This window comes from Pectinophora gossypiella, chromosome 21 (genome assembly GCF_024362695.1).
Source record: "Pectinophora gossypiella chromosome 21, ilPecGoss1.1, whole genome shotgun sequence".
Classification (NCBI taxonomy): Eukaryota; Metazoa; Arthropoda; class Insecta; order Lepidoptera; family Gelechiidae; genus Pectinophora; species Pectinophora gossypiella.
Window position 1 is genome coordinate 1,240,983 of NC_065424.1, and position 23,451 is coordinate 1,264,433.

General features: G+C 41.4%; 1 protein-coding gene across 1 annotated transcript in view; it reads left to right on the plus strand.

The window, feature by feature from the left end:
• Window positions 1–1,130: 1,130 nt before the first annotated feature.
• LOC126376472 (sister chromatid cohesion protein PDS5 homolog B-B) overlaps window positions 1,131–23,451 on the plus strand; it is a 34,052-nt gene continuing 11,731 nt past the window's right edge. Inside the window, exons 1-17 of the mRNA XM_050023860.1 lie at window positions 1,131–1,344; window positions 5,222–5,311; window positions 8,595–8,789; window positions 9,341–9,531; window positions 10,432–10,639; window positions 11,269–12,156; window positions 12,860–13,018; window positions 14,427–14,604; window positions 15,527–15,715; window positions 16,175–16,268; window positions 16,715–16,898; window positions 17,731–17,952; window positions 18,513–18,650; window positions 19,395–19,454; window positions 20,650–20,809; window positions 21,807–21,925; window positions 23,236–23,379. Of these exons, the coding sequence (XP_049879817.1) occupies window positions 5,231–5,311; window positions 8,595–8,789; window positions 9,341–9,531; window positions 10,432–10,639; window positions 11,269–12,156; window positions 12,860–13,018; window positions 14,427–14,604; window positions 15,527–15,715; window positions 16,175–16,268; window positions 16,715–16,898; window positions 17,731–17,952; window positions 18,513–18,650; window positions 19,395–19,454; window positions 20,650–20,809; window positions 21,807–21,925; window positions 23,236–23,379 (3,210 nt within the window). The 5' untranslated portion in view covers window positions 1,131–1,344; window positions 5,222–5,230. The remainder of the gene's footprint in view (window positions 1,345–5,221; window positions 5,312–8,594; window positions 8,790–9,340; window positions 9,532–10,431; window positions 10,640–11,268; window positions 12,157–12,859; window positions 13,019–14,426; window positions 14,605–15,526; window positions 15,716–16,174; window positions 16,269–16,714; window positions 16,899–17,730; window positions 17,953–18,512; window positions 18,651–19,394; window positions 19,455–20,649; window positions 20,810–21,806; window positions 21,926–23,235; window positions 23,380–23,451) is intronic.

Consider the following 23,451-nt stretch of genomic DNA (forward strand, 5'->3'; position numbering starts at 1 on the left):
GCTAGCTCTCACGGATTAAAGTACAATGTGGCAAAAACGGAGATGCTCGTTTTCAGGAGTGGAAAAGTTCCGGAGAGTATACCCCAAGTGTTTTTGAACGGATCGGCAATTCGGCTTGTGCAGCAGTTCAAATATCTTGGTCACATCGTTACTGGAGACCGCAAGGATGATCTCGATATGGAGCGGGAAAGACGGGCATTGTCGGTTCGGTGTAACATGCTTGCGCGCCGATTCGCAAAATGTAGTAGTGAAGTGAAGGGCACACTCTTTAGGGCCTTTTGTCAGTGCTTCTACACCTGCCAATTATGGTATAGACACAAGAGGGCGTCCTTTAGCACCATAAGAGTGCAGTATAATGACGCATATCGCATTCTTATCAAGGTTCCTCGCTTTTGTAGCGCGTCCAGCATGTTTGCCGAGGCGAGAATGCCCGACTTTTTTGCTATTGTTAGGGCACGTATATCTTCATTTTGGGACAGATTGCGTTGCTCTGATAATAGCATGCTTAAAGTTGTTAGCCGAGACTTGACTAGCCCGATGATACGGTACTGGATCAAAGTACATCGGGAATCAAATAAAAAATGATCGCACCACATTTATTTTGTGTTGGTTTATTTTTTTTGTGTTATAGACGGTAGGTACTATTGTACCTTTAAGTAATTCGTATTATACAATTATATTTATAATGTAATCATTGGGTTTTTACCTTTAATAAAAACATTTTTATTTTATTTTATTTATTTTTTTTATTTTATTTATTAGAAATCATCTTTGATCACAGGCGTATTTAACATACCCTTAATTATTGGTCTGTGGAAAGGTCGGAGTTAAATGAGTCAAAAAAACAAAATAGAAATAGATTTCGGAAACATTGCTGCTTTACGTTCTATAGTTATGTGCATTCCTTATGCACTTGTTATGAATAATTTGAGTATTTGAGTGCAGATATAATAAAAAAAAATACCTCCCCGTTTGTTATAGCATCTATCTCTGTCTATTCTACCATTAACACTATTTTCAACAAAAATAATATTTCAATAGACTACAGAGAAGCGACACGTCAAAAACCAAAGACTAAAGAATGACCTTGAGTTGCAACACAACTTTCTGCTAGCTTCACAACAGTTTTTCCCGCAGTTTGGCGTCCACACAGATTGATAAAAAAATATTACTAAAATTTTCTATGTATTTAGATCAATAGAGCTTTTATTTCCACTTGAGTTTTATTTTCTAGTGATGTTATAACGAGACTACTATGTTGTTTCTGTGATCGTTTCGTTTGATCGCGAGTGCTGTGGTGGATTTGTAAACATCGGGAACGCTGGACCACGTCTATGAGTTCTTGTACGTATTTTGGCCATTATTGTTAATAGCTTGCAGTTAACCGACCGTAATTGTGTTAATTCAGTGTATTTTGTTTATATTTGGAGTGCTCGACGTGGATTAACCTCGAAAGTTTTGTGATGTTTGGTTGGTTGTAAAAAATTGATCTGCCATAATCGAATTGTGCCGTGCGATGCAAGCACGGGAGCTGGGTACTTTCGGAGGATAAATAATGCAGTTTTACGTTACTGCGGTGGTACTACGGCGTAAAATAAGGCTAGGAACAGGGTGAGCACGGTGTAAAACTGTTGAAACTTCTATTGCGAATCATACTTTCGTGATCTGATTTGACGAGTTTGTTTGGCAACTTTCTGTGTCCACAGGATGTTTGAAGTAGGTTAGAGATTTGTGCGATAACAATTGTCTAGAATTGTATATGCTACACAAGCTTCAATTGACATAAATCTGATAATGTGTATTTGAGTTTACTGATCAAAATATTGTGTATCAAGGGTACAAATTATTTCAATACAATAATATGACGGATTTTTGTTTCTTTTATGGAATATGATACTAGAGAACTTGGTCACTTGTTGTCGTTGGAAATGGTGCTCAATGTAGGTATGTGGTTATCAAAAGAACACTGAACATATTTTAATAATTCACATCATTTCTATTTTTTCTTCTTTATAAAATGATGGTGGTAACTCAATGCTGTGCTATACAATTTAAATTGTATTCTGGACCTGGCCTTTTTTTAAAACATAGCCTAGGCCTTCCTCTTCCAACTCTACCTTTACACCCGCATCACTTTTTTCTGTTTCATTTATCTACAATCAGTCGCAAGACTAATCAGATTTGATGCATTATTATTCATTTGTTAGAAGTAAAGCAACTAATGTCAAATCTTCCATAATTATTAGTGCTCACAAACGTCCATTCTCTTGAGCCTCTTTATCCTGTTGCTGGTTTCCAACAGCATGGTTGTTAAGAGCTTTTGATGGTTAACCGTTCCGTATGGCATTTGTTGTGCTTTTCGATTTCTTCTGCAAATGTTTTGGCTTCTCTGTAAACACTACATTTGTTTACCCCGCATCACAAAACTATTTTGTTCTTTTGTTTGTTGTGTCTACATGTCCAAACCCATCTAAGTATCCCTTTCTCAATTCTCGTCACTATATCTTTCCCACTATAATGCTCACTCCCTATTGAATATATGTACAAACAAAAATGGTACTGTGTGTGATACCCAACACCTATTTGCATTTCTGCATTTTGCAGTATGCTCACTCCCATAACTCAGTTATATGATACCTTACATTGTATGTACTTGTAAAGAACTTTCTAGAATTACTTACACTCAAAAGGTAATGTACCTATAGTTATCACTTATGTTGATATTCAGCTTCCAAAGGAGTCAGATTGCATAGGGACGAGAATTGGTATCATAGGGTACTTATCGTTGGAGTCTATCTATATCTATTGCATTTTTTTTACCTATTTCGAGCCACTTGTGATCGGTTGTGCGACCATAAGCAGGTGCTAGAATGTACATAATAGCAATTTGAATCTCTGCAATTGTAATTTGCTGGTAATGAAAACTGTTAATTTGTTGAAATTTTGAGCCTAAAGGCTCTCTCATTAGACAGGTAAACTCTTAATTTGAACTGTTAAAGAAGTACGGTAGTGTATGTTGGGTATGGCAGAAGAAGTATAAAAGTAGGATCAATGCCGTAAAAAATCAGGTTGTTGCATAGCATCTATGGTGTTAAATTGAGTGATAGAGTGAGAAAGTGTGATAAGAGAGAGATGTGGTGTAAAAGACGTTATAGTGACTAAGATTGAGAAGGGAATGTTAAGTTAGTTTGGATATGTAGAGTGGATGAAGGATAATCATCACCAGCCCATTAACGTCCCCACTGCTGGGGCACGGGCCTTCCCTATGGATGGATAGGGAGATCGGGCCTTAAACCACCACGCGGGCCCAATGCGAATTGGTGGTTTTTAACGACTGCTAATGCAGCCGGGACCAACGGCTTAACGTGCCTTCCGAAGCACGGAGGAGCTCGAGATGAAAACTTTTTTTTTGTGGTCACCCATCCTATGACCGGCCTTTGCGAAAGTTGCTTAACTTCAACAATCGCAGACCGGGCGCGTTTATCGCTGCGCCACCGAGCTCCTATGAAGGATAATAAGATTACAAAAGCAGTATATAAAGCAAAGGTGGGTGGTAGGGCTGGCGGAAGAAGACCTATAAGTACGCACATTGACCAAATTGGAGATGCCCTTGGAAAAGGTTCAGTACGATCTTCTCAGAACCGAAGAGCATGTATGAAAAGATTGATGAATGTGGAGGAGGCAACAGAAGTGTGTCAGGATCTCTGCTTACCCCAGTGGGAAATAGGTGTGAGTTTATATGTGTATGTATGTGGACTGTTAAAGAACATGATCTATGTATGGGTCATGGCTATGGATTTTTCCATGACCCATGGTACAACTATTAAAACAACACATAATTATTACAGATTTTTTAAAATAATGTAGATTGATTTATTTTCTATTGATTGATACTTTTCGTGTTCCGGAAAGCAGTTTTCCTGTTGGGATGAAACAGAGATATTACATACTATTGTAAAAATAAACAAATGAATTGTACACTCACTAATCTGCAGCAGAGCAGCATGGTGGAATATGTTCCATACTCCCTGCAATTGCTTGAGGGGAGGCCCATGCTCAGCAGTGGTATGTATATAGGCTGTTTATGTTATGCTGTTAGTTTGGCAAGCAGTATGACATAGTAAAGATTTATTTCTGGCCTAGACCATCCAAGATTTGTCAGAAAATTGTTTGATTCCTGTCTTTTATCAATCAGTCAATAGAGTACAAGAATAGGTACTTGGTTGCACAAACAGGACATGGCAAATCAACAGAATTATTTGCATTGAAGTACACCTGACATTACATGTAGTTTAGAAGTGGACTGCACATGCAATCTCATAGGCAAAGAATCTGTAATGATGGGATATGCATATGCAGACATTGGTGCTAATTCCTGCAGACACCATCTAATTTTATTTTAAGTTATATCTGTCATTTTCTTATCCACTGAAAAAGAAAGGGACGGGTAATCGATAGGCATAAAATTTATGGAACACACGTCAATTTTAAGTAGAAATCTAAAACAACCGTCTAAAAATTTTACATCGGCCAATAACCCGACAGAATTAAGTAGACAGCACGTCAAACGGACTGCATACCAGCGAGATGCCTATTTTATTCGCCCGGGTTATTCATTCGTTTTGAAATAAACTTGTTGACAACCATCTGTCCCTTTCCTTTTCGGCGGATAAGAAAATAACGGGTACTTATAACTTAAAATTAGGAGGTGTCTGCGGGAAGCGGGGCCATTGCAGATCCAATAGTTGTCGGAAGACAACTGGAAGAACCTGTAAGAAAGAAAGAAACAGTTGACGGTGTTGGCATAAAAATAAATATTACTAGGACTGTGTCGTGACTCATGGTCATGACAGACTTGCTACGACTTTCACGGTTCCATCCCACCCACATTAAGTCCGTCATATTTGACGAATTTTTGTGACGATTGAATATGTTAAAATATCACCACCACCAACCTGCACTTCAGCATCACGGTGGAGTATGCTCCTACCTCTCTGATTGCTGGCTTTTGCCCAGCAGTGGGACATATAGAGCCTGTTTTAACTGACAATTTTTTAATTCCAGATGCAATAGCTAAACAAAGGAGTTTGGATTTTAAAAGGACATTCATTCTTACGACTTTAAAGAAAGAATGAACTGATAATGATTTTAGTTATGTTTGTATATGATGAAGAATAATTTTACACACATAATTTTTTTTGACACAATTTTCTTCCCACAGATTGGCAGTATGGCGGAAATAGTGTACCCGCAAGGCTGCCGACCTATTACCGATGACCTTGGACCTGATGAGCTGGTGCGGAGACTTAAGGTTTGTATCTTACAAGATATCCATGTGCAGGGTCTGCACGGTATCCGCTCGCAGCGAATGCTATCGACGTGGATAGACATTGTAGGCTATTGCCCAGAGCCCTCGTTATAAATCGCGCCGCGCGAGACACCTTTGTCGTGCCGCCAGGGCTGGTTAGTCGCACAAATCAACAGCCGTCATAGCTTTGTTGTGGTTTGGAAACTCTATGCTACTGGGTTATAATGGTCTTGACGAAGGACGTAACATAAGATCCTGACGTCCCGATTACTCTAGCAATAAAGACGGTCTAGCTCGCGACAACAAACATGGCGTGGTCGACTATTTCCCTCATTCAGCTATAGCATCGGTCCTCTCAGAGTCGATTCATTCTTTCAAATATAATCCTCTCAGATGACGCCCTGAGTTCAGGTTCGCGCCCAAACGGGTATCCTCAGGGCTGTCTTAAAATTTTGCTCCGGGTGAGAGGGGTAGTCAGAGGTCAAGCAACATTAATTAAGTATCCACACCTCACCGAGCTTTTTATTACACCAACATGATAGATGATAACTGGGTTCGAGGCGGCGCTCCCCGTTTGAGAAGCAAGAGGGTGATACACAGGACCCAAGCGAAGTTCATTAAGAGATACAAACCCAGTTTCGAGTCACTTTTGTGTGCATAAAGCTTAAAATATGATCATGCACACACATGACACTTTTTTTAACATAATTCTGTTATAAGTATATTCGTATATTTTTAGCACAATATGACCTAAATTTTCAGTATTTTCTTAGTCAATGTGCTGTCTATTCATATTACTTTGAGTGATGATACTTGTTACAAGTTTTCTTATAAATAGTGTACTGTCTAAGGAATACAATCTTGACTCGGAGATCGCAAATTCGAGATCCCGCGGGATTGGAAATATCAATCTTGTCTTCATAAAAAAAAAAAAAATAGGATGACTGAAAACGACGGAAATTGCTTGTTTGTGATAGTAAGGTTAATAAAAACAAAAAAAATATTTTTTGATAGAAAACAAAAACCTTTATTATTCAATATTTCTAACTAAATAATTAAGTTTTATTTGGAAAACAGCATAATTAAAACTAAAAGTATAACTCAAGGAGATTCGCCCAATCCCGTCAATCTCGAACGTGATCTCGTCATATTATGCTTCGGGATTGATTCCGAAAAATTAGACGAGATCTCGCGAGATCGGGATTGTATTCCCTATTCCTGTCTCATTAAAGATAATAGAGCATAAATATTTATTAAGATAGACATAGAATACAACATACATTGACCAAATCGGAGATGTCCTTAGAAAAGGTTCAGTCCGATCTACTCTGAACCGGCGTGCGTGTATGAAACGATTGATGAATGTGGAGGAAGCAAGAGAAGTGTGTGGATCGAAGCAAATGAAATTCCATAGTCTCTGCTTCCCCCGGTGGGAAATAGGCGTGAATTTATGTATGTATCTATTTCTTATAGAGAGAAGGGTGAATGTGGATGAACTATACTTAGGGTGATTTTCAGTACTTAATAACCACAATTTTATTTATTAATTGGGTTGTAGTGTCATCATCATTATCTCCCTAGCATTATCCCGTTTTTCACAGGGTCCGCTTACCTAACCTGACGATTTGACAGGTCCGGTTTTTTACAGAAGCGACTGCACTGTCTGACCTTCTAACCGGCGAAGGGAAAACCAGCCTAGCAATGTGGGTTTCCTCACGATGTTATCCTTCGCCGTTGAGCACGTGATAACCATTTATAATCCAAACGTGAATTCGAAAACAACTGGTTACCACGGCTGGGCTGCTTAGATATCACTGCGGGTCCCTAATTTGACATAACTTGTAGTAGTGTAACGAAGTCAACCTCTCCGGTTGGCACCGCTCCTGGCCACTAAACTTCACGTCCTGGCTGGTTGCCTTACTGCACACCCAGGACCCTTCATACAAACAACCTCGTTATGAGTTTGTTTTGAATGAAGATGAATTAAGTACCCAAGTTCTACTGAGCTTTTTGTTAGACCAACATGATAGGTGGTAATCCTTATCGCCGTCTATAATGGTCATTAGTTTACAATCGATAATAGTGTGCATTAGTAATAAATAAATATTTATTATTAACATAGTACTTGAGAGATAATAATCTTCAAGATAATACATTTTTCAATTGTACTAATGACTTGTAAGTCAATTGTTTTATTTAATTAGATATTTTTAGTGGCAGTATACTTTGCTAATTGGTCTTTTACTTTAAATTTAATGAATATAAATGGTTTTGCACGGTTTGAGGAGCTCGGTGGCGTAGCGGTTAACGCGCCCGGTCTGCGATTGTTGAAGTTAACCAACTTTCGCAGAGGCCGGTCATAGGATGGGTGACCACAAAAAAAAAGTTCTCGAACTCCTCCGTGCTTCGGCAGGCACGTTAAGCCGTTGATCCCGGCTGCATTAGCAGTCGTTAATAACCACCAATCCGCACTGGGCCCGCGTGGTGGTTTAAGGCTCGATCTCCCTATCCATCCATAGGGAAGGCCCGTGCCCCAGCAGTGGGGGCGTTAATGGGCTGGTGATGATGATGATGATGGTTTGCGCACACTTTTTAGAAAAAACTTAAATATGTATATTTCTGATCTATGTTGTATTGTGTAGAATAGAGAATTATAAAATATTGAATAATAGGGTACTTGACTGGGTCAAAGATATATTTTAAAATGCTAATCTAGAAATGGAAGCCAGTCTAAGATGATCAAAAATCAATCTCATTTAACTTTTCGAATTATTTTCGAATTTTAATTATGAATTAAGTAACAATGAGTACGACGTTTGACCGCTTTTATTGATGACGTCATGGGACAATATTTCCATACAAACTCCAAAGGAAACTTTAGTTATGACGTTTCGTAAAAAGTATCTCATTTGACTAGGTTGTCAAGTAGCCTTTTATTTATTGGTGCCGATTCCATTACACACAATATAAGTTTATTTAACGTTATACCTGTCATTTTCTTATCCACCGAAAATTAAAGAGACGGGTAATCGACAGGCATAAACTTATGGAACACATCAATTTTATGCAGAAATTTAAAAAGTCCTTCCAAATTTTATGTTGGTCAATAACCACGTCACACGTCAAACGGGTTGCATATCAGTGTATCTCATTCAATTTAAAATCAACAATTTGTCAATCATCTATCATTTTACTGTGGAATGGATCTCTTCGCTTTGGTGTAGTCAAAGATGATTTCTTTGTTCAAATATTTCTTGTTTATACTTTCATTGTTTCTCTTCCGCAGGCACTGGCCCACACCCTACAAGGTCTGGGCCAGGATGAAGGCATGTACCAGCAGTTCATCCCGCTGGCACTCCACTTGGCTGACGAGTTCTTCCTGACGCACCCCTCGAGAGACGTGCAGCTGCTGATCGCTTGCTGCATCGCCGATGTACTGCGCGTCTACGCCCCCGAGGCGCCCTATAAGGATCAGGAACAGGTTAGCTTTAATAATATTTTCGTATGTTATAGCATGTGGCGGACCCAACTCGTTGACCAGCTAGTTCCGCCCACGTGCAACAGATGGCGCCACCATTCAATATAGCAGGTCTGAAACGCGCTATCGAAGTTTTCACAGCGCGACGCATATATACAACTCCCAACATGACACTGCTGGATCGTCGATCTCTAGTCAGACTACCAACTTGTGGCTAGCGGGGTACTATGCTCTGTTCGGTACAACGAAAACATCATTTGGCAACAGCATATCCTCGCAGCCAAATATCACATACTTGAGAGGACATAATCCGAATCCGAAAGTATTGCGGCCTGATCACCCGATTGTCGGAAAGTAAGGTAATTCGTGCTTCGGGGAGACCTTAACCGTAATATAGTCGTTACATGAACCATGTCATGGACCTTCAGCGGCTCAATAGTAACCCAGACAACAGACCCACACGGGAGAAGAAGACCTTACGAGGACCTCCTTTGAGTATCTCATTTCTCATCCTTGTCTTGCCTATTTATAATTCGCCTCTTATCCCCCATCAGGTGAAGACAATATTCCTGTTCCTGATCAACCAGCTGCAGGGTCTGCGCGACCCCAAGGACCCGGCGTTCAAGCGCTACTTCTACCTGCTAGAGAACCTGGCCTACGTCAAGTCCTTCAACATGTGCTTCGAGCTCGAGGACTGCCAGGAGATCTTCTGCGCGCTGTTCTCGCTCATGTTTAAGATTGTCAAGTAAGTCGCCATTAAATAGCTGGGCGGGCAGCCAGCAGGGAAATGGGCAGGGAAATGGGCAGGGAAGTGGGCACAATAAGCTACTTGAAACATCAAACGTAATTTTTGGTGTTTGTTTGGTGTTTATAAAACTACTTCTATGCTGTTCTGGGAGCATATAAAAAACATAGAACACGTTCAGCTGCTTCTCTTCCCGGGCATGTCGTAAAAACCGACAGAGGGATTGTGTCCTCTAACATGATGGACTAATGTTATGGGCGATAGGCTGATCCCTTATCACCATAAGGTTCATCATATCCATCTTTGGACTTCGTATCAACAGTGGCTGCAAGTTGTCTTTGATTACTTGTGGCTCTGCCCACCCCATTAGGGATTACGGGCGTGAGTTTATGTATGTATGTATGTATGTTATAAAACTACTGCAGCTTGTAACAGCCTGTATAGCCGAGGAACAGTAGCTGCAAGAACTTGTAATTGGCTATTTGTTTGTATTTTTAAATCTAAATTGTTTTGTCATGTAAGCTGTTGGTTTTCCAGGAAATAAATAAATAAAAACATAGGCACAGGGCCGTAGATGTTCTTAAAAAAAAAAACGCCAAAACGTCGAATAAAAAACAAAATTTCGACGCATCTCTAATTATTAAATTGTGATAAATGTTTTCTTGCCACTTGTTGCCTGGAAGAAATTGCTGCTTAGCAATAAGGCCGTCAGATTGTACTGTATCTTTCGTCCATGTGTATTTTATTAAAGTAATAATAAAGTATATCCTCGTAAAGCCGAGGTTTCTAGACACAATAGTAAAACAATGGAGTTTGGATTTTAGAAGAACTGTCGGCGTTACGACTGTATTATTATTTGTGTTGTATTATTATTAACATAATAACATATTCTTTCAACAGCACGGAACACTCATCAAAAGTGAAGTCCTTCATGCTGGACGTCCTCTGCCCGCTGATCACGGAGTCGGACGTGGTCTCCAACGAGCTGCTGAACGTGATCCTGATCAACCTGGTGGAGCCCAACAAGCGCGAGCACAAGCATGCGTACGCGCTCGCCAAGGAGCTCGTCATCAAGACCAGCGAGACCCTGGAACCGTACATACAGGCGGTAAGGACTGTGCAAGAGTACATTGCAATGGTGTTGCCCGATAGTCGAATGCGACTCTAAATATCGATATGCCTCTCGATTAAATCGATATTGAAAACTCTAGAATTATAATCGATTATAATCTAGTAATAAGCTAGTTTCCAACTAGCCAAATCAGTTGCTTTTTAATAAACGTTAAGACTATGGTATTTGTATGAAAAAGCACACTGTGACGTCACAGAAAAACGTGATAAAATGTCGGACTTATTATTTCGTTTTTCTTGATTAAACTTCATAAACAAGTTAAATAGAAAAAAGAAAATGTTTTTCGTCAGTTTTAGATCTGTCTATTTAGTAATCAAAATTTCATAATTTATCTTGAACCTAGTACAGAACTCAATACACGATTATATTGATACTATCGATTGTATTGCAATAATCGTTTATTTCGACGTATTGGTTAAGGTACGGTTGCATAATCTGGGTTGACATTGATACCTTTAACATCTTTTATGAAAGAAGGGCACAATAGTGTTCCAATAACCACAAGTTTCAAAAACCACTACAAATCGAAGAGTTTATTATTTACGCAGTGGTTAGTTTTCAATCTAATTCACTATTTGACTTATTAGCCCTTGTTTGCTCCTCAGTTCTTCAACCACGTGCTGATCCTCGGCAAAGAAGAGAAATCCCTGCTCATATTCTCGAAAGTATACGAGTTGATCTACGAGTTCAACCAGATCTGCCCATCCATACTGATATCAGTGCTCCCGCAGTTGGAGTGCAAGCTGAAGTCCGCTCAGTTCCAGGAGAGACTCAGCGGCGTTGCGCTACTTGCTAGAATGTTCTCTGAACCCGGCTCAGAGTTGGCTAAACAATACCCGGCGTTGTGGCGAGCCTTCCTCGGGCGCTTCAACGATATATCCGTTTCAGTGCGCATCAAATGTGTGCAATACTGCATGCATTTCCTCGTACACCATCCGGATCTACGCAAAGACATAACGGAGACACTGAAGATGCGTCAACACGACGCGCACGAACAAGTCCGCTACGAGGTCGTCATGGCAATCATAGCCACGGCGCAACGTGACTTCCCAGCCGTCGCGGAGTCCGAAGACCTCCTACACTTCGTCCGCGAGAGGACTTTGGATAAAAAGTTCAAAATACGCAAAGAAGCCATGTATGGTTTGGCTATGATTTACAAGAAATACTTAACGGAAGAAAGCGTGCCTCCCGCCACGGAGAAGGCTGTGAAATGGATTAAGGACAAAATCTTACACGGTTACTACATGACGGCTTTAGAAGACAGGCTCCTAGTGGAAAGACTTCTAAACACATCTCTAGTCCCGTACACTTTGCCGCCGGATATTCGTATGAAGAAGCTGTACTTCTTGATGTCTAATGTGGATGATAACGCGACGAAGGCGTTTATAGAACTCCAGAAGCATCAGTTGGCGGTCCGGCGCACCGTCGCTGAGTGGATCGAGCTGCACAGGAAACCTCCCTCGCCGGCCGTGCAGAAGGAGTTGATCGCTAAGGTGAGTGATTTAAAATGATAGTGCACTAATTCCTGTACACACCATCTAATATTAATTTAAGTCATACCTGTCATTTTCTTATCCGCCGAAAAGGAAAAAAAAAAATATGGAACACATGTCAATTTTACGCAGAAGTTTATAAACCTTCACAAAATTTTATAATGGCCAATAACCCGACAGAATTAAGTTGACAGCACACGCCAAACGGCTTGCATATGAGCGAGATGTCTATGTAGTCGTTATATATGAGCCATGACACCAAGGTTGATGGGGTCGGTTATTGATCTCAACCAGAGAGAAGAGGACATTATTACCAGACTATGACAAAGCAAGTAGTGATGTTTAGGAGGTAGCCGTGGTCGTAAGCCAATCTGTCCTAAGAGTAATGTACCCTCATTGATTTAAAAGACGTGTTGCTGTTGCAGTTTCTTGACATTTCTTCTCCTCAGCCATAACACCTTGCGATATGACGTAAATTCAAAAATGTTACATTGACCTTCAACAAGTTTAACCATTATAATAACGTTGAATAAATGATTCTCATTTCTGAAGTGTATACTACCACGGCTATCTCCTAAACATCGCTATTCGGAAGAATTTCAGAGAAATGTTTTCTTATTTCATACTTTTATAGCGCCATTTTTCCGTAGTCGGGTTTTAGTAAACTTATGTTTTTATTTATTTATACTCGCAACATTCTCAGGTGCTGCACATTAGCTCCAAGTTCCTCCCGGAGTCGGTGAAGGCGCAGGAGTTCCTCAACAAGTTCTCGCAGCACATGAAGCAGGCGCCGGAGTTGCTGCAGGGCATGGAGACCATCCTCAACCCCAACGTTAGCTGCGAAGTGTGCGTCCGGACCACGGTGAGTACTTACAGCCATGAGCAATATCATGTACCCACTTTAGGATCCTGTCGCACTATCATATTTGACATTTAATGAGACTTAGGGTGGTATTAATAAACTAATCCCAGCTTCGAGACTGCCCTCAAGATCATGTCAATGTGACAGTTGATTTTGAAGGCAGTCTCAGCTGAGATTCATTTATTAATACCACCCTTACGGTTAAAGGACAATGACCATAACTGTATGAGACCTGTCCCCCTCTTCCAACAGATACTTTATACGTGTAAGTAGTTTCATTAGTGTCTATAAAAAGACTACCAATTGGGTTTACCTTCAAAATCCATAGTGTTTTGTTCCATAGGGTTAGAATTCCGGTTAAAGCCCGTGTATTTCAAAAAAGTCGTCATATAACAAAAATATCGACTCGCTAAGAAGCTTCGAATGAGATACGTCTGGAATCTGTCGGTTGAAACAGTGATGTACCAGGAGGTACCCAAAATCATATTTAAAACCCCGAATTCCGGCTAAAGCCCGCTTATTTCGAGAAAGTCGCCATGTAACAAAAATATCAATTCGCAAAGACGCTTCGAATGAGACACGTCTGGAATCTGTTGGTGGGACATTTAGACTCCCCAAACCTCCTCCTCCTTTCCTCCTCTCCTTTCTCCTTTTTTGTCCTCTCTTTCTCGTCCTTTGTCAAAAAAGTTAATATGACATGGTTTCAAAGTGTATACATATTAGTACTCGTGACCGTACATGATCCTTATTGTGAGAGTCGTAAGGTCGATGGCAGACCTCACTACCCCAGTAGTTGTTCACTTGAAGCTACATTCTTGTACCCCAATCAATCAATAATTATTTATGGCACAAATAACATATAGGACAGGTACAAACGGATGAAATAAGCACAATAGGCGGTCTTATTGCTAAAAAGAAGTCGACAACACCTTCTTGACTTTGACTGCTGCCAACACTATTGTTGGTAACAATACCATATGGGCGTAAAGTCGCCAGTATGTTGGTATTCTACAGACTGCACTTCGGGGAGTGTGCCCGCGATCTACACGAGCTCACTCCACCATCCCCCCTTTATCTTCGGATTCCAGACGTACGGGTTCCATCCCTATTTGGTGGATATCCCGACTAGTCGCACAAAGCGCTTCGCATCGTCCTTCATTATGTGCACTGCTAGGGAGTGGAATTCTCTGCCGTCTTCTGTATTTCCGAATGCATATAACCCGGGTGCTTTCAAGGCCAGACTGAACAGGCACCTTCTGGGCGAGCTCGCTCCATTTTAGGCCTCGTCAATGCCTTCGGCCAAGTCTGGGGCCAAGAGCAAACCCAATAAGCCTAGGTCAGCCGCTGGTGGGGAGCGTAGAGCTGCCGTTCAATACGTAAAAATGTCAAACCCTCAACTCTCTTCCAGTCGGCAGTCCTGAGGAAGCTAGGCCAACCGGTGATGACAAACCTGTACTACAACACTGTGAAGATGCTTCTAGAACGAGTGAGCTCCGTGATGATAGACCACGACTCGCTGCTCATACTGGTGGGGTATGTGGAGAGTGCCGTCAAGGGCACTGACCCCTCCATCGCCGAGGAGTGCGGTATGTACCTCTTGTTGGACATGACTTATTGTAGGTTTCCGCGTTAAGCACTTGGCCGGACAAACAGGGAGCGTTGAGGGCTCGCACGGTCTGACTCATCCATCATCTCGCTAGCGTTAAGCTCCCGTTTTGACAGGGTTGGATTACTTAACCTGAAGACAGGCAGGCAGGTTAGAAATGCCTGCTCGTCTGACTTTCCAATCCGAAAGGAATACCAGCCCAATACAGGTTAGGTCACATACCCAAATGGATACCCATATACTCAAATGGGACTCTCTATTGTGCTTCTTGCAACAGGACTTTCAAAACTAAATTTGGTTTTGCTAGTCACGCCCGCGCCCTTGCAAGAGCCCAGGCTAACACTAACTAAGGGTGTCGCCGTCGACGGATACGTCTGGGAGGACATCATCATCATCATCAGATCACATACCTCAGAAAAGCATTTCTCGGGAATGTGGGTTTCCTCACGATGTTTTCCTTCACCGCTGAGCTATATCAGCGCTTACATTGTTTACAGTGCTCCTAATATACTTGTACTTGTGCTTCTATGCTGTTCTGGGAGCAAATAAAAAAAATAGAACATGTTCAGCTGCTTGTCTTCCCGGGCATGACGTAAAAACCGACAGAGGGATTGTGTCCTCTAACATGACGGACTAATGTTATGGGCGATAGGCTGATCCCTTATCACCATAAGGTTTATCATATCCAGCTTGCGACATCGTATCAACAGTGGCTGCAAGTTGTCTTTGATTACTTGTGGCTCTGCCCACCCCATTAGGGATTACGGGTGTGAGTTTATGTATGTATGTGTTAATATACTTGTACCTAATATTCCAAACCATCTCCCAAGTGTTATCCTGTTTCTCACGGGGTCCGCTTACCTATACCACACCACAGATCATCATCATCATCATGTCCACAGGCACAGACATCAAAACGGCGGCAGAGCGCGGGCTGAAGCTGCTGGTGATGCTGTCGTTCGTGTTCCCGGCGCACTTCCTGCACGAGGACGTGCTCAACCGGCTGACGACGCTGCTGGAGCTGGACGACGACAGCGTGGCGCCGCACATCCTCGCGGCGCTCACCTTCCTCGGGAAATACCGCCCGCTCAGTGAGTCTAATACCCGAATAACTTTGTGATCCCTAGTTTGCTTAGGACATTACAGGCTGATCACTTGATTTTCCGAAGGTAAGATGATCCGTGCTTCGGAAGGCACGTTAAGCCGCTGGTCCCGGTTACTGCTTACTGATGTAAATATGTAGTCGTTACATGCCTTTGGCGGCTCTGTAATGACCTTGACACCAGTGTTGATGAGGTTGGTAACCCACCTCACAACCCACACGATAAGAAGTGAGTAATTGATATACAGTGAACCTAGATAACTGACATTTCAAGGGACCAGCAAGTTTGCCTTACTTAAAGGGGTATTCCACTTATCATCTCATAAGACAATATTTAAGTATTGGATTCAATTTTGCTTGGCTGTCAAATACTTAGACCCACGGTCATCCCTGGTTTACATGTATAGGTAGTCTCTGTAGTGTTTAACATAACTATATTATTTTGCAGGTGAAGCGTGTCCCGCTCTGTTCCCGAAACTGATTACTCTGTGCAAGGCGTACGCTGAAGTAGGCACGCCGAAACAAGCAAAGAACGCTGTCAGGTAAAAGATTATTTTGTCATTTTGAGCGCAAAAAGGGTATGAACACAAGAAGCTTTTATTTATTTACTAGCGACCCGTCCCGGCTTCGCTCGGGTGCAATGCTGAGTATTTCTCCACTCTATTAAAAAAAAGCCGCATCAAAATCCGTTGCGTAATTTTAAAGATTTAAGCGTACATAGGGATATAATTAAAGCACATAATAACGGGTTCTTACCGCGTTTAAATGGGGATATGAGACTCCCGATATTTCGACACTGTTGCAAGTGCCATGATCACGGTATGACTGATGAGATTGAAGCGTAAACTTAAAACAATGTATAGGGATATAGGGACGGAAAAAGCGAGTTGGTGCGTGCGCTTTTTGATCGGACGGGCTTACACTTTCCATAAGAGTTCCTTTTTGCCATTTTGGTTTGGAACGCTAATGATTATTCGCATTTCCTCAGATGTTTGTTCGTGAACGTGCCGACACAGCGCGGCGCGATCTTCACTGAGATCCTGGAGACGTTGAAGGCGACCCTCACCCCGCACTCGGAGCACTACCGCACGGCCATCGTGACGCTCGGACACATCGCGCACAACCTACCCGACAACTTCCCCGTGCACATCAAGAACATTGTCTCCAGGAAGGTCAGTGCTATACAGTGGTTACGTTTCAACAGTTTATTTATTTTACAGTTTCTTGTACACAGAAACAATGTCATAAAGACACGTTGATTACACACAATAGAGACAAACACTTTCACACACACGCACGCATACAGGCACGCACGCACACGCACGCACACAAACGCACGCACACAAACGCACGCACACACACGCACGCACGTGCGCTCGCAAACATGCACGCACAGTTAGGTTGACTACACACAAAACAGACAATCGCTTTCACACACGCACACTACACAGTTTTTTACTATTACATACACTTTTTTAAATTGTTTTCTTCGTGGGAAGGGATGTACTGTACTCCTTCCATTTCGTTTGATCTGAACCAATATAGTTTACCCACTAAAACACAATGAGTTTTGTTTTCTTATTTTTTTTTAATACTTTTCTTTACATCTGTACGTTCGTTACTTGAGCCGTGTTAGGAGTCATTGGCGGCTCATTACCCTGACACCAGGGTTGATAAGATCGGTCATAGATCTCACTCTGTTCGGTAGATCATACAACCAATAAAAGTAGATTTATATCGATTGTAAACAAGTAAAAAAGGATTTTCGAAAAATAATCCACACAAGTGTTTAAGCAATTCCACTCTTTCTAAAACCCTTTTAAAAACCCAAACCATTTTCCTCCCTCATAATCATCTCCCTAGCATTATCCCGTTTCTCACAGGGTCCGCTTACCTAACCTGAAGATTTGACAGGTCCGGTTGTTTACAGAAGCGACTGCCTGTCTGGCCTTCTAACCCGCGAAGGAAAACCAGCCCAATACAAACACCATTTTCCCTCTACAGATAGTAAAAGAACTCCTAGTCCGCGAGGGCGGCGGCGGGCCCAACGCCCCGACAGGCCAGTGGTGCAGCGAGGAGGAACTCCCGGAAGAGACGCGCTGCAAGTTGGAAGGACTTAAATGCATGGCGCGCTGGCTGCTCGGCCTCAAGAAGGACGAACTCTCAGCTCAGAAGACTTTCAGGATGCTCAACGCGTTCATCGTGCACAAGGGGGACCTGCTACAGGTGAGGACAGTGCAGCTGTAGGAGTGACTGCAGGAGGACAGACAGTCCCTGCGCATGACCCAGGGGGTGAGGTAAATCTAGGTCCGCGCCCGTTACAAATTGGTGTAGGGCGGAGAGTTGCCTTTCTATCCAAACATAAATTCAATCTCATAAAGAGTACATAAGTTTGTAAAAAATCCGTCTAAGTCAAAGACACACGACGCGCGCACGGATGGGTTTGCCGCTGTCATGCGTAAGCGCTGCGCCTCCATGCTGCGCCGCACGCGCGAAAGCTCCAACACCAACCTGCGCGCGCTGGCGGACCGGTGGGACTCACGGTTGCTGGCCCGATGGACACGACTGCACGCAGTCAAATGAATACAGTCTGCCGCCATCGGGGGTCCAACCGGCCTCGATTACTTCTTTGTTACTAATACTAGATTTAAGTTTGTAATGTTACTAACAAAAATGGATGTTTTTTTTATAAGTCCGAAATAAACTTATTGTTATTATTATTATTAAAGACGTCAAACTGGTGGGTGGTGGAGTTAACCCAAGAAATGACGTGTGTATTGCTCCAGCAAAACCAGCTGTCCAGCGCGGAGATGGCACACCTACGACTGGCCGCGGGCGCCGCCATGCTCAAGATCTGCGAGCAGAAGGGCGTCGGCGACCAGTTCACAGCGGAACAGTTCTACAACCTGTCGCACCTCATGATTGTGAGTTACCATTATATTATAATTATAATACTTTATGTAAAAAGCTTATTATAAGATTAATGACTACCTAAATGATAAAAATGTCTGGTATTGAATGTGTTCCTCTAGTTATTAAATAAATTGTAATGTATACCCTCATTGGTTTTTAAAAGATGTGTTGCTGTTGCAGTTTCTTGTCATTTCTTCTCCTCAGCCATAACACCTTGCGAAATGACGTAAATTCAAAAATGTTACGTTGACCTTCAACAACTTTATCCATGATAATTACGTTGAATAAATGATTCTGATTTCTAATTTCTATTGCCCAAGCTAATAAACTTCTCGTCAAAAAAAATTGGAACATTTCTGAATTTTGGCTCAACAGAACACGTTAATGTTCGAAATTCAAATTTAAAATTTTAAAAAAGAAGCATATAAATGTTAATTTGAATTTGGAAAATTATATTACTCGGTAGGCTCGACCATTATAGGCGGCGATACGGCTCACTGCTTGTGCGATAAGCCAAGCCGGGCTTGAGAACTGCTCAATAGAGTGGTTACTTGGCCAAATACTTCCAGGAGACAGCCATAAGTGTGGTGTGCTTAGTAGTGGGACGTGTATAAAATTTATTGTACGGAATAAGCCATACAATATTACATAGCCATATTTGTGGCCATTATGTCTTCAAATGAAATGAAATGAACAAACGTGTTTTAGTGTTTAAAATTGTACAATTTGTCGAGATAATATATTTTTAATTTCAGGACGAAGTGCCGGAAGTTAGAGAAGCTTTCGCAGCGAAACTACACAAAGGACTGTCAAAGGTAATTAATTATTTGTATATTTGGGTTTACAATACTTATCGTAGTACAATGTTGCCAGCTCCCAATTTTTTCCCGTCCTTCACTTACAATACGCGCCAGAAAGATGCTGATCCTAGCAGACACCAACTTAATTTTAATTTATTTTGACAGTTCTTAAATAATGCTACCCTTCTCAATCAATCAATCAATCAATCAATCATAAAGATAAGTGCAAAAAAGAGGCAGATAGTTTTGTAAGTGACAAACTGATTTAAAATTAAGTTGCCGTCAGTCGTAATCGGCACTAATCGAAACATTCTAATTGACTTGATAAGCTTGAGATTTACAGACACAAGAAAATTTTCAGTCTTACAAAAAAAAATCGATTTTTCAACCAAATTTTTTTAAGGAACTAGACAGAGCTGCAGTAACTGTCAGTATTATTCAGAAGCGAAATACAGGAGCCATAGTACGGCTTTGAAATAGACTACTCAGGGCTTCTTGGGCTTCGGGTTTTTTGTTTTCTTGTTCTTTCTTTCTTTCTTTCTTTCTTTCCATCCCACTCGCGTCAAACAGTACTGCTGGGTGGAAGCTGGAAACTAACTACTAATTTTTCCCTAAAAATGTTTAATGGAGAATGCTGCACCGACAAGAGCGTGGCTCTTGAATTTGTTTAAACAATTTTTAAAACTTTTAGGGATAACAGTTGACTCATAATAATTATATCACAGCCTGTAACTTCATACTTATAAATGTAAACAAATATTGTCATATATTTAAGGCTTTAAAGTCGTAAGACCGAATGTTCTTTCAAAATACAAATCCCATTGTTTAAGTATTGGCCCCGATTCCTGCAGACATCTCTTAATTTTACTTTAAGTTATACCTGTCATTTTCTTATCCGCCGAAAAGGAAAGGGACGGATGATTGACAGCTCTTAATTTTAGGAAGAATGAGTAAATAAATGAATAACCCGGGCGAATTTTTAGACGGTTGTTTTAGATTTGTGCTTAAAATTGACGTGTGTTCCATAAATTTTATGCTTGTCGATTACCCGTCCCTTTCCTTTTCGGCGGATAAGAAAATGACAGATATAACCTAAAATAAAATTAGATGGTATTTACAGGAATTAGCACCATTGTGTCTGGAAATCTCGGCTGCAAGAGGTTAATGGTACAAAATAAAGATATTAAAATGTAACATGTGACCTCTCCAGGGCATCCCGAACAAGTGCCTGCCCCTGGACTTCATGGGCATGTACGCGCTGGCGGGCCGCGAGCCCGAGCGCCGCATCCGCAGCCTGGTGCGCCAGTACATGGTGGCCGACGTGGTGCGCCGCCGCGAGTACATACGGAACATCACCGTCGGCACTAAAGGTACCTACAAAAAAAGATAAAAAAAGTATTAGTGTGTTTTACATACAATCATCATCACCAGCCCATTAAAGTCCTCACTGCTGGGGCACGGGCCTTCCCTATGGATGGATAGGGAGATCGGGCCTTAAACCACCACGCGGGCCCAGTGCGGATTGGTGGTTATTAACGACTGCTAATGCAGCCGGGACCAACGGCTTAACGTGCCTTCCGAAGCACGGAGGAGCTCGAGATGAAAACTTTTTTTTTGTGGTCATCCATCCTGTGACCGGCCTTTGCGAAAGTTGCTTAACTTCAACAATCGCAGACCGAGCGCGTTTACCGCTGCGCCACCGAGCTCCTCACATACAAATTCCATAGTAATTTCGTGCTTTTTCGTTTAGTAAGAAGTAACTGATTTGACTAGTTGGAAACTAGCCTATTGCAGATACGTTAGTTTACATAGCCACGAATTAATTGGTGGGGATTTGGAGCGTACTGCGGAATGGTGTAACTTCTGACTTTTATCGTCATCTCCCTAGCATTATCCCATTTTTCACGGGGTCCGCTTTAACGAACCTGAAGATTTGACAGGTCCGATTTTTTACAGAAGCGACTGCCTCTGACCTTCCAACACGCGAAGGGAAAACCAGTCCAATACAGGTTAGGTCACGTACGTCCGAAAATACTGTTCTCGGGAATGTGGGTTGCCTCAAGATGTTTTCTTTCACCGCTGAGCACGTGATAATCACTTATGATCCAAACATGAATTCGAAAATAAATTCGACAATCATTGGTTTGTATTCAAACCTGCGACCTCAAAGTGAGAGGCAAGCGTTCTACCAACTGGGCTACCACGGCTCATAACTTCTGGGGGTTAAAAAGGCCATATTAAAGCAATTCATCTAAAAAAGCAATATTGCTTCTTTAGATAAATTGCTTCCATGTGGCCTTTTTAACCACTCTGACATAATGATCATTAATTTAAGATCCACGCCAAATTGTGATGGTATGATTCCAGTGGACCGCGCCGTGGCGCAGCTGCCGCACATCCTACCGGACTACATGCTGGTGTTCGCGGTGCCCGTGCTGACCCACGACCCCGAGTTCACCAGCTACGACGACGTCAACCAGCTCAAGGTAACATCACTTAACTTCCTTTTTTCTTTTCTTTCAAATCAAATTATTTGCGAGAACACATAAAATAAAAAAGGTGGTAAAATAATTTCAATAACAATGTGTTTGTCAATGTTTTTTTTGTTTCTTTTTTCGTCTTTGGTTCATCATCCCGTTTTTTCAGGGTCTGCCTACCTAACCTGAAGACTTTCCAGGTCCGGTTTTTTTACAGGAGCGCCTGCCTGTCTAACCTTCCAACCATGCACACAGCACACAGTCACATTCCTCCAAAAATGCATTTCTCGGGAATTTGTGAATAAAAAAATCAGGCAGACAGGCAGTCGCTTCTGTAAAAAACCGGACCTGTCAAATCTTCAGGTTAGATTCATATTGCTACTTAACACACACCCTTCGCTCTAATACTTAGATGTAAGTTTAATTTTAAGTTTCCTTTGGCAAACTATGCGCCAATATCACATGTACCCATTTTTTTACGGTTTCCCAAGATACAGGCTCCGCCTAGTTTGGGAACCTCTGTTCATTTGGATATATTTTTAATATAAGTACTCATCCTATTTTATGTGCCAATTTGTATTGTTTTCTGGTAATAAAAACATTTTTCATTTCATTTTCATAGACAATTTTAACGCATCGTGCATTTACGTAATGTTTTGATGACTTATAATAACCGAAAGATATTTTTGCGCCTGTAAATGCCTATATTTTGAATAGATAAATGAATTACGTATTCAGAATAAAAAAAAAAAGAAAAAAAAAAAGGATAAGCGGACCCTGTGAAAAACGGGATAACGCAGGGAGATGATGATTTTTTAATCACTCAATAATTAAAAACATTACAAACACATAATTTATAAATAAAATCTCATAAAATGCGTCACATCGAGGTAAGGTGCCCAACAAGCTGGCAGCCTCTCATTACATAACATTTTTTTATTTTAAATTTGGGGTGCTATGCTGCCTAAAGCACAATATGGGACTGAAAATAATTAAAAAAAAAACCCTTAAATTTTCACCAACTTTCCGCAATGAAATTCCGCTTGATATCAACATTAACAACTCAGAATCATGCTCTGAATCATCCCCCAAAGTTTCACTAACACCCCGTGTTAACGACGGCCTGCTTGGTCGTCCTGAGTTTTGTTTTTTTTTTAAATATTTTGTCATATTTGTACGTTCTGTTGTTTTAAAAATGTCAGTTTTTCGTTCATAATAAAATCAGCTTACAATGTTTTTGCTTTCTCGATACTTTTCACGTATGCGCTCTCAACTGCCTGAATACTTGTCAAACTAACACGGTCTATCTCCCCTTGCAGGTGATAAAGCAATGCCTGTGGTTCATCCTGGAGCCACTGATCACGCGCAACGACCTGTACTGCTACGGGTTCTACAAGACATTAGTGGAGCGCATGAAGAATCACAAGGACGCGCTCAATGAGACAGATGACGCTGTTAACTATGTTAGTATTTGGGTTTATTTTTTAGCACACTATCGCAAGCTATAGCGCTATCCGCGTCCAGTTCAACAACGC